The sequence below is a fragment of the Anolis carolinensis genome, chromosome 3 (genome assembly GCF_035594765.1).
Source record: "Anolis carolinensis isolate JA03-04 chromosome 3, rAnoCar3.1.pri, whole genome shotgun sequence".
NCBI lineage: Eukaryota > Metazoa > Chordata > Lepidosauria > Squamata > Dactyloidae > Anolis > Anolis carolinensis.
Window position 1 is genome coordinate 42,483,016 of NC_085843.1, and position 12,189 is coordinate 42,495,204.

The 12,189-nt window shown below is 42.0% G+C and overlaps 1 protein-coding gene across 1 annotated transcript in view; it reads right to left on the reverse strand.

Moving 5' to 3' along the window:
- Positions 1–11,919, reverse strand: part of sft2d2 (SFT2 domain containing 2) — a 29,662-nt gene extending 17,743 nt beyond the window's left edge. The window contains exon 1 of the mRNA XM_003219188.4: positions 11,749–11,919. Within this exon, the coding sequence (XP_003219236.1) occupies positions 11,749–11,811 (63 nt within the window). The 5' untranslated portion in view covers positions 11,812–11,919. The remainder of the gene's footprint in view (positions 1–11,748) is intronic.
- Positions 11,920–12,189: the final 270 nt, after the last annotated feature.

Consider the following 12,189-nt stretch of genomic DNA (forward strand, 5'->3'; position numbering starts at 1 on the left):
TATCTAGTTGTAATCCTTACAAGTAATTCTGTAAAATGAGAATGGTTACAATTCATATTGGAGGTGAAGGTACCCCAACACCACCAATGAGTTTGGCAAAATCTCCCTGAAAAAGTAGCTCAGACTGCCAGCCACAAGGACACAACACCAATTCCCAACATATTCTCTCAAACGATGATTTGATTTATGCTGCAGAGATGTGCCATTCCTCACCTGCACAGGTCATTCTTTGCTACTGTGAATGTATCACACATTTGTAACACTGACAACTCCCTCCTGCCCCCCAGAATAATCACGACTACTTCATTTTTTCAACTTTCTTAAGTTATTTGTTTCATATCCTTTTTAAAAAGTTTGAAACATAGTACAGTATTCTTCTTTCTCAATGCTTAAAAAGACTTTCATTTTAAAGTGTTTGAAAATTTAAATGAGGCATTCCTTGCTGTTAATGCATTTTGCCATAGTTCAAAACCAACAACAAACATTGTCTCTTTAGCTCTGCTTACAAAACAAAACCAATACACATAGAACAAAATGGCTACTTACATAACACAACATTAATATTCTTTCTACAGGGATGGAATATCATGACATTAGTGCCATGTTGGATTAGCATATGTAATACTACAGATGAAACCTGTAGAACATGTATGATTTATCTCATCTGCTATCTCACTACTTCAAGGGAAAAACACCACAAAGCAAAACCCTATAAACTTTGTTGGTGTATATTGCATGGGGAAAACAATACATGCCTAACAGGCCCTGTGCTAACTGGAACCAGTTCTGTTCATACAAGGCAAATCTATTCACAGGGTTGCTAGGTACTTACTTAGGCGATCAAGGGAAAAACACCACAAAGCAAAATCCTATATATGACTTGGTTGGTGTTATATTGCATAGTGAAAACAATACATGCCTAACAGGCTTTGTGCAGCTAACTGGAACCAGTTCTGTTCACACAAGGCAAATCTATTCACAGGGTTGCTAGGTGTTATGTATTGTAAGGAATGCCCCCTTATTTGAAGTCAAGATTTGTCCTTTATAAGTCTATCAGGTATCCTTCATTATTAGTAATGTTCCCTGTTGAGGACTAAAAGGCTTTTCCTTTTATGCAGACTGAATTAAATGCCAAATAATCCTGTATTTCTAGGTATGAGTCTTTGATAAATACAGAAATGTGTGCATCATGTAACTTATGAACATTGATGGTATGCTAATTTGACAAAGAAATACATAGCTTTAGTGAATTGAAATTAATACTTCTTTTAATAATTATGTAGAACAGCAACCTGTTAATAGCTACTTCCTGATTGTCAACCTTGCCGTAACATAAATTTCACCATTACTTCGCTCCCTTCAGCAAAACAGCTTCTCAAGACTGCTGTACTCATAATAAATACGTTGAGGAGTACTGCAATAGGAAAGACAGACCTGTGAAAAACCTGTGAATATGCCTAGATGATTTCTGATAGCACAAAGCTACCTCAAGTCCCTATATCAGGAGAAAAGCAGGATAAAAATACAGAAATAAATGCTACCATAGGCTGTACCTACTAGCTAAAATTACATAATTGTATTGAGAGTCCGCTCAATGTAATGCTTTGAATGTTGACTACAGCTCTGGAGACTAGGATTCAAATCCCTCCCTTTTTTAATATATTTTTTATTATTTTAGGAAATATAACAGACAATCATGAAAGCAAAAAACAAGAAGTAAAATAAAATAGACACATACAAAAAAAATACAGAAAGCTATAGTGTACAGCCAGCGCTTGTTAAACTAATGGATATTCACAGAATGGCTGTACTGTTTTTATACCTTAACTTATCCTTATCCCCCTAACCCCTCACCCGTGAGCCCAACCCCCTAGACCTCCGATACCCCTCAGTAAGGATCACGTAACTAACCATCAACTACCCATGTATCTTCTTTCACTAAATCCCCTTCATGGCAGTCATCAAATCTACCTTTGTCTTCTTTTTCAGATACCCAAGTGCCAGCCTCCATGTGATGACTCATGGGCCATGTAGTTGCGTTCCTAACGCTGTTGTGACAGATGAAGAGGAAAACTTGGGTTTTCCACCATTTCAGCCAGAATTGGAACTTTCCCAGCCTGAATTGGAGCCCTTGCACCTGCAAGAGGTTTGTCTTCCAGAAATCTGCCAAACAAGCCCTGAGTCAGAATCTCCCCCATTTTCTCGCCGTAGTTATTATCAACAACAAAAAGGAGTTCAACAGGCTAATCGCAGAAGCCTGAGAATCGCAGCCAGGCATTCAGCTGATTAAGACTGCTTCCATGAGAAATTCTAGGGAGTCATGCATCTGGACACAGAGATTGACTTTCGGTTCTGGTTCCCCAGAGAAGTGTTCTTTGGTGGGAAAACGAGACCCTATTTAGGTTCCTTGCCCCGAAGGAATCTTGCGGAGTCAATTCGTCAGCAACTGGAGTAGGTTGTGTGTGGACAGCGCTACTCCCGTTTCCAAGCCTTCGTTCCAGTTTCCAAGCCTTCGTTCCCGTTTCCAAGCTTTCGTTCACGTTTCCAGCCTTGTCTTGCTTCACGAACCTTGCCTTGCTTTTCAGGACCTTGCCAAGTATTTACCACGGATCTTGTCCCTGTTCCTCGTACCTTGTTGCTTTGTATCAAGCCTTGTGTTCCAAGAATCAAGTTTACTTCCTAGCTTTACATCAAGTTCCTTGGACTAAGAACCTTGTCATCTCCCCTCACTTTGCCTGGCAAAGTGGGTGTTTCGGTTATTGGATTACAACTTTGGACCTTAATATTTCATATTGGACATTGTTTCTTTGGACTAATTTTGACCTTTCCTGAAAGGTCTACTTCTGAACTATTCCCTACACTTGCTTTTATTAACTTTATATATTTCCTTAATAAAGATATTAGATAGATTCTGGCCTCAGTGTTTGGTTATTGGTGCCCTGCAGCCTGGGTCGTGACACTCCATTTGTTTACAAAATCCTCATTATTTCCTCCTCTGTTACTATTTGTCAACTTGGCCATTTGGATATATTCCCCCAGTTAGATTCAAATCCCCCTTAATCATGGAAACCCACTAGGTGACCATGGCCAAGTCAGTTCAGTTAATGAAGTTAAGCAGAATTTTAACTGCCATGGCTCAGTCCCAAAGGATCATGCCAAAGCGTGCCAGTACCTCACCAAATTATAGCTCTCAGGATTCAATAGCAACAGCCATAGTAGTTCAAGTGGTGTCAAACTGCATTCATTCTAGTGTGTAAAGGCACCATCAGAAGGAGACAAAGGTGAATTTGCCAAGAAAATTTCATATGTTCACCTTACGGTAGGCATACCACAACACATTATATTGAACCTTTTGATGTTTACAGACAAATGATTCATCTTTGCACTCCCTTTGAGATACTGCTTTTTTTTTAGAAGGAAAGATTGATTTAATTGGTTTCTTTTTAACTCTCCCTACAGTAACAATGACAAACAAAATTTGAGGTGTTGTATGGTTTCCGGGCTGTATGACCATGTTTTAGCAGCATTTTCTCCTGATGATCACCTGTACCTGTGGCTGGCATCTTCAGAGGAAAAACAACCCTCCAATTTCTGCAATTAACAATTTGCAATTTCTGGCCTTAACAACGGATTTGACTAAAGAGTTAGTTGAGCTGTGTACATGCTAATTCAATGAAATTTTGCAGCAAATGCTTAGCTAAAGTACTAAGTTATCTTAAGTATATAGCTTTAAGACAGCAGTAGTTTGCTCTCCATCTACTTGTGCCTTGCAAATGCTTTGCAACACACCTTTGGTGGTAAAAAAAACAACAATTACACATCTTCTCTTTTGTTTCTCTTCTTTGAGATGTTGTGCTACTTGTCACATATAATTTAGTACAGCAGACAGAGTAATATGGTGTCATAGTAAATTAGCTAAAGTGGCTCAACTAATTCTTGTAACTATTTTTTAAATCATCCACACATTTTCATCAGCAGGATGGACTTTGTGCTCCTTTTTCACTCCCATAAATTATATGCAATGGTTTTGAATCCATTTTTTAGCAAGTGCAGATCCGTAACTGAACCGGGAGTTTTGTCAGGCTCATTAACAGAAAAAATAAATACAAAAATTACAGTTTTTAAAGACTCTCCTGTCTCTCTCTCTCTGTCTCTGTCTCTCTATCAATGATCTCAGGAGCTAAAAATACTAACTGGGTCAAAGAAAATAGTTAAAATGTACACACCCTTTGGAAAGAAGGTGTGGAGAGTAATGTTATTTAACTATTTTCATCATCATCATCATCATCATCATAATCATAATCATCATCATTTAATTACTTATTAATCGCCCTCCATCCACGATGCTCTAGGCGATTTACAAGATAAAATTGTAAAGGATAAAAATACATACATACAAATATTAATAAAATTAACATAGATTAAAAGCTCTAGTAAAGAGCCAGGTCTTGAGTGCGAGGGTAAAAGGCCCTAACTCACGCATGGCTCTCATATAGGGCGGCAAGGCATTCCATAAGGCAGGGGCAGAAATAGAAAAAGCTCTGTGCCTGGTCCTTTCCAAGTGCACTTCTCTAGGACCCGGTACATAAAGTAAGTCTCGTTGGGATGGTCGTTGCGACCTCCGATGATGGGAGAAGGAGAGACGGTCCCTAAAGTACGATGGGCCCTGGCCGTAAAGAGTTTTGAAGGTCAAAACTAGCATCTTATATAGACCACGGTAATCAGTTGGGAGCCAATGCAGATGCTGCAGCAATGGTGTTATGTGGCATTTCATGGGTGTTCTTGTGAGTAGCCTGGCTGCCGCATTCTGAACAATACGGAGCTTTCGGGTCGTGGACATCGGAAGGCCAACATACAGGGCGTTGCAATAGTCCAGCCTAGACGTGACCGTGGCATGGATGACTGTTGCCAGCGCCTCATCAGATAGATAGGGTGCCAGTTGCCTCGCTTGTCGTAGATGGAAAAAGGCCTGTTTGCTGGCAGCAGCAACCTGAGCTTCCATTGTCAGCTGCAAATCTAAAATGACACCCAGGCTCTTAACGGTAGGCGAAGGAGATAGGGCAGCACCATCGAAGGTGGGTAGCAAATGGGTCAGACCGGTTGAGCGGCCATGCCAGAGAATCTCGGTCTTCGCCGGGTTCACCTTCAGTCTGCTAGCACGTGGCCAGTTCGACAGAGCCTCCAGACATAAGGTGAAATTGTCTGGTATTGACGTTGCTCCAGGCTCCAGGCGCAGAAGGAGTTGGGTGTCGTCCGCATATTGATAGCAGTCTAGGCCGAAACGCCGAACCAAACTAGCAAGGGGTCTAACGTAGATGTTGAAGAGAAGAGTGGAGAGAATTGCACCTTGGGGTACCCCACATAGGAGGGGAGATCTGTCAGAGACTTGATCCATATACTCCACGCATTGGCTCCGGTTTCGCAGAAATGAGTTGAACCAATTGAGGGCCTGACCGCAAACTCCGGACATGGTGAGACGGTGAATCATTAGATCGTAGTCAACGGTGTCAAACGCTGCGGTAAGGTCGAGAAGTACCAGTAGCGCTGATCCGCCGCTATCAGACTGGCGACAAAGTTCATCTGTAATGGCAACCAGGACTGTCTCCGTCCCATGGCCAGGGCGGATGCCTGACTGGAAAGGGTCCAGGCCGGCTGTATCCTCCAGAAATTGTTGCAATTGTCCCAGTACAGCCCGCTCTATCATCTTACCCAAGAATGAGAGGTTGGAGACAGGACGATAGTTGGCAAGGGTCATGGGATCCAAGCTAGGCTTCTTTAGCAAGGGACGAACCCTTGCCTCTTTTAACAGTTTTATTCTTATTTTATTGTATTACTAGCTGTGCCCGGCCACGCGTTGCTGTGGCGAAGTATGGTGGTATGGGAAATAAAGTATTGAGGAATTGGTGGTAGTTAAGGTCAAGGGTAAAGGTTTTCCCCAGACATTAAGTCCAGTCGTGTCTTACTCTGGAGGTTGGTGCTCATCTCCATTTCTAAGCCGAAGAGCCGGCGTTGTCCGTAGACTCCTCCAAGGTCATGTGGGATGACTACATGGAGCGGCGTTACCTTCCCGCCGGAGCAGTACCTATTGATGCACTCACATTTGCATGTTTTTGAACTTCTGGGTTGGCAGAAGCTGGGGCTAACAGTGGGGGCTCTCTCCGCTCCCCCAATTCAAACCTGTGGCCTTTCGGTCCAGAAGTTCAGCAGCTCAGCGTTTTAACACACTGCGCCATCAGGGGATATTATTTCCTAAAGGTTGTGAATACACAATATTTCTGATTGGATTTTTTTTTGTTTGTTGGAGGCAAGTATGAAAGCTGCAATTAGGAAAAATGATTAGGATGTAATGGCCTTGCAGCTTTAAAGCCTGGCTGTTTCCTCCCTGAGTGAATTTTTTGTTGGGAGGTGTTAGCTGGCCCTGATTGTTTCCTGTCTGGAATTCCCTTGTTTTCAGAGTGGTGTTGTTTGCGATATTTTATGTGCTTCTACTGTCTGTGGCCCTGAGAAAACAGAGGATTTTCCAGACTTTGATGATGGGAATACTTTGTTGGGAGGTGTTAGCTGATTGTTTCCTGTGTGGAATTCCCCTGTTTATTTACTGTCCTGGTTTTAGAGATTATATTGTTCTGCATTATTCTATCCCAGTAATTATTTCATATTAAAGAAGAATCTCACTTATCCAACATTCGCTTATACAATGTTCTGGATTATCCAACGCAGTCTGCCTTTTCATAATCAATGTTTTTGTAGTCAGTGTTTTAAATTCATTGTGATATTTTAGTGGTAAATTTGTAAATACAGTACAGTAGTCTCACTTATCCAACATAAATGGGCCGGCAGAACGTTGGATAAGCGAATATGTTGGATAATGAGGAATTAAGGATAACCCTATTAAACATCAAATTAAGTTATGATTTTACAAATTAAGCACCAAAACATCATGTTAGACAACAAATTTGTCAGAAAAAGTAGTTCAGTACACAGTAATGCTATATAGTAATTACTGTATTTATGAATTTAGCACCAAAATATCACAGTATATTGAAAGCATTGACTACAAAAATGCGTTGGATAATCCAGAACGTTGGATAAGCGAGTGTTGGATAAGTGAGACTCTACTGTAATTACTACATAGCATTACTGCGCATGGAACTACTTTTTCTGTCAAATTTGTTGTATAATATGATGTTTTGGTGCTTAATTTGTATAACGATTACCTAATTTGATGTTTAATAGGCTTTTCCTGAATCCCTTCTTATTATCCAACATATTCACTTATCCTGCCGGCCTGTTTACGTTGGATAAGTGAGACTCTACTGTATATTTCTAATCTTATATTATCTGCTCAGAACTGGATTATATGAGGCTCCTTCTTCACAGCTGTATAAAATGCACACTGAAGTGGATTATATGGTAGTGCGGAGTCAAGATAATCCAGTGCAAAGCAGATAATATAAGATTCTAAATGGGTAATATAGCTGTGTGGAAGGGCCTTGAGTCTACACTGCCATATAATCCAGTGCAAATTAGATAATCTGTGGAAGAAGTCTGAGGCCTAAATCTGCCTGTCCCCTAACTGAAACCTGGCTGTCCCTTGGTTGCTAGCCAACCAAGTGGGCAGAGATTAGCCCTCTAAACTGGCAGCAATTGGATAAAAAAAATTATTGCTCTCCCTCTAATTAGGACTTTATTTTTCTTTTCTTTTTGTTCTTGAGGCGTGGATGATGGGTTGTGTTGTCAAATTTTGAGGTTGGGGGGCCTGTACTTTTGTTGTTTTGTGAATTGCCGTGATGCCATCACTCTTTTATATATATATAGATGATGTACTGGTAGTGATCCTACCAGTTGTGTAAACTACCCTGAGTCCCCTCGGGGAGAAGAGGGGTAGAAATACTGGAAATAAATAAATAATAAATAAGTGCTACAAGGAGTGGACCAATATCTTCCGTGGTCCAGCAGTTGTTCTTAGTTTAAGGGAAGGTGGCTCCAGATGCTGGACTTCAACTTTCAAAAGTCCCAGTCAGCTTATGCCAATTGTCAGGGATTCGGAAAGCTACAGTCAAAAAATGTAAATCCCCAGTTGAGAATCATAGAATCATAGAATCATAGAATAGTAGAGTTGGAAGAGACCTCAAGGGCCATCTAGTCCAACCCCCCGCTAAGAAGCAGGAAATTGCATTCAAAGCACCCCCGACAGATGGCCATCCAGCCTCTGCTTAAAAGCCTCCAAAGAAGGAGCCTCCACCACGGCCCGGGGGAGAGAGTTCCACTGCCGAACAGCCCTCACAGTGAGGAAGTTCTTCCTGATGTTCAGGTGGAATCTCCTTTCCTGTAGTTTGAAGCCATTGTTCCGTGTCCTAGTCTGCAGGGCAGCAGAACTTTAAAAAGAGACATGAAATTCACATAAGGTCCCAAAAGCTCCAGTCAATGACAATGGTCAAGGATTGAAAACTACATTAAAAAAATTGAGAAGCCCTGTAAAAAAAAGGATGAGAAATCTAAAAATTTTTTTAAAAAACGTAAGTTGAGAAGCCCTATAAAAAGGGATAGGAAATCCAAACAAGGTCCAATGTTGTTTGATGTCAATTCCCCAAAACCCCAGTTAATACCAATAGTTATGGGTTAGGGGAAACACAGTCCAAACACACACAAATCACTGTTTAAGAAGCCCTGTAAAAATGAAGAGGGAATCCACACTTCAACTGACATAGATCAATGCTATGGAATTATGAGAGTTGTAGTTTCACAAGGTTAAACTACAACTGCCAAAAGGTGAATCCCATGATTCCACACCACTGAGCTTTGGCACTTCAAACATGGTCAAACTGCATTAATTCAACTATGTAGGTGCCCACCTAAAATCAAATTATCTCTGGATGCTATATGGATATCCTCTCCCTTTTTACAGGGCTTCTTAACCTGTGATTTAGTTTGATTAGATTTATTATGTTTTATTTAATTACTTATTTTTACTTATTTTTTACTAGTTATAAGTTTTTTCTGAAGTTGTTTTATGTATCATCTCAATTTGGTTTGCTTGTTTCATTATGATGGCATTGAATGTTTTGTTTGGAAACCACCCTGAGTCTCCTAGGGGAGATAGGTAGGGTTATAAATAAAGTACGAGGGCTATCCAGAAAATCTGTTACGTTTTGGAATTAAAAATTAACTAAGTATAGGATAAAATATTTATTATATGCAGTTAAAAGCCATACTTCAGTAGTACCTTTAAACACAGTCCTCATTCAAAATTAGGCCCTTTTCAGAATTATTAATGAGTTTACAAACTTCCTACCCTCTGCATTTTCCCGCCGTGTAATGAAAGTCAGCCAGCTGAAGAATGACTGCAGGAGGGAGGAGCAAGCAAAACACCCGCTCTCTCTTCTTTCGCAAGATCTCAAGAATCAAAACATTGAGCCTTTCCTTTCCTGTCAGCTCAAAGAAAAGGCATGAGTTTCCCTCTCCTTCCAATGAGAAGCAGCCAGAGTCAGCCAGGGCTTCGGGGCTGCTTTTCAACGGAGGCTACGCCGCTCTCCTCCACACACGGGTTTACCTCTCCTTCCAATGAGAAGCAGCCAGAGTCAGCCAGGGCTTCGGGGCTGCTTTTCAACGGAGGCTACGCCGCTCTCCTCCAGGCTGCTTTTATATATTTCATTAATAAAGATATTAGATAGAGATTGGCCTCCGTGTAAGGTCATTGGTGCCCAGCAGCCAGGGGTCTGACACAAGGTGCTGTAAATTTTTTGGGCTGTATGGCCATGTTCCAGAAGCATTCTCTCCTGATGTGTCGCCCACATTTATGGCAGGCATCCTCAGAGGTTTTGAGGTCTGTTAGAAATTAGGCAAGTGGGGTTTATATAACTGTGGAAATGTCCAGAGAGGGAGAAAGAACTCTTGTCTGCCTGAGGCAAGTGTGAATGTTGCAAATGGCCAGCTTGATTAGCATTGAATAGCCTTGCAGCTTCAAAGCCTGGCTGCTTCCTGCCTGGGGGAATCTTTTGTTGAGAGAGAATGCTTCTGGAACTTGGCCTTACAGCCCGGAAAACTTACAGCAACCCAGTGATTCCGGCCATGAAAGCCTTCGACAACACAATGACCCACAGCTGGCAAGCAAAGCCTAAGGGGCAAGGCGGGGATTTGACCAGGATTGCGGGTGAAAACAGAAGTAACTGCAGTGTCTACCACTGGTTCATCTAATCCAGTGGTTGTCAACCTGGGGTCCCCAGATGTTTTTGACCTTCAACTCCCAGAAATCCTAACAGATGGTAAACTGGTTGGTATTTCTGGGAGTTGTAGACCAAAAACATCTGGGGACCCCAGGTTGAGAACCACTGATCTAATCTAAACCCTCCCAAAGAAACCACGGAACAGAAGCAAAGAGAAGAAGCTGTGTCATTGTTAGACCTTGGACTTTATATGAACAAGACTGTTTCTGATTACTGTTTCTGATGACCAAGTGAAAGTTCAATTAGTCCAAAATCCACAGACTCGTTGCCAAGATATGTATTTCCTGTGGATAAAAAGAGGCATCTAAGATTTCAACCCAAATGGTTCAGCAGACTTCACTGGTTGGTCTACTTATTTCATGTACAAGGTGCACTCTGCAAGTACTGTGTGGTGTTTGGAGGAGACGTTGTGGGTTATCAGAAACTTTGTGCATTGCTTGCTAAACCATTGGTGCGATGGAAAGATGTAATAGAAGTCTTCAATTGACACCAAAAACAGTACAGTAGGGTCCCGCTTGTCCAACCTTCGCTTATCCAATGTTCTGGATTATCCAATGCAGTTTCACCTCCTGCCCGGATCCACAGCTGTTTCTCTAGGCAGCAAGGACTGAACTTTTTAAGGATTTAACTTCCGACAACGTTGTTACTGTAAGTTCATTTTATGCAATTCTATCTTTATTTGTAGTCAATTTTTAGTAGTCAATGTTTTCAATACATGGCGATATTTTGGTGGTAAACTCATAAATACAGTAATTACTACATGTTACTGTGTATTGAACTGCTTTTTCTGTCAATTTGTTGTCAAACATGATGTTTTGGTGCTTAATTTGTAAAATTGTAACGTAATTTTATGTTTAATACACTTCTCCTTAATCCCTCCTTATTATCCAACATGTTTGCTTATCCAATGTTCTGCGGGCCCGTTTATGTTTGATAAGCGAGACTCTACTGTACCATCAGAACACCTTGTGCTTGGCTGAAAACTTCATCCTAATTCACAGTGGAAAACGTCTTGATGTAACCCATCACCATGATAAAGGCAAAAGAAAGGCAAAAGAAAGCAGAAGAAAACAAAGAAACTTCTGCCAATTGTGGAAACTCTTGTCCCCTGTGGCCAAAAAGAACTGGCTTAAAGAGGGAGCAATGATTCAGGACCTGTTACCTGTGAAGAACCTTTGCATAATGATGGTAATTTCAGGGCCTTGTTGAGCTCTTGGCCCAGACCTGAAAAGTTTCTGGCTACAGGCCTGGATGAAGGGAACTGTAGTCCAAAACACACACACAGAGAGAGAGAAAGAGGAAATCCCCACAAACTGAAGCGACGAAGACACGGATAAACATCCTAAAGGGCCGGTTGTTCTGGTTCGTGACTAGACCTAAAAGGTTTGCGCGGAGGCGGCAGGAAGCTGAAGCAGCAACAACAACAGAAGGCGAAAGTCCAGCCTGAGGAGGCGACTCCCCAGCATGCCTCCCCGCCCTCCATCGGCGGAGGGAAGAAGGAAGCGGAGAGAGAAGCGCTTACCTCGGCCAAGGGGCTCGGCTCCTCGGCGTCTTGCCCGCTCAACACCCGCTTCAGCTTGTCCATTCCTTCAGGCGCTTGTTGCCCCGCTCGCTCTGGTCTCACAGCAACCCAGGACTACAACTCCCAGAGTCAAACACTCCGCCCCGCACCTCTCACGCCCGCGGATTCGAGCCCGCCTTTCTGCCGCAAGGCATGCTGGGAAGTGTAGGCCGTATGGGTCTCTCTCGAATATACCTGAGGGGCGGGGTTTCGTTCAGGCTGACGGCGGCTTCGCGGCCTGCAAGGTCTTCTCTCTCTAAAGATAACATCATTTCCTGGTCTAGCAGTGAACTATTGTGAGGATTAATAAGGAAATTAAAGCGGGAGGCAACTTCCAGATTAATGTTTATTTAATTATTTGTTTATTTACTACATTTATATCCCGCTCTTCTCACCCCGAAG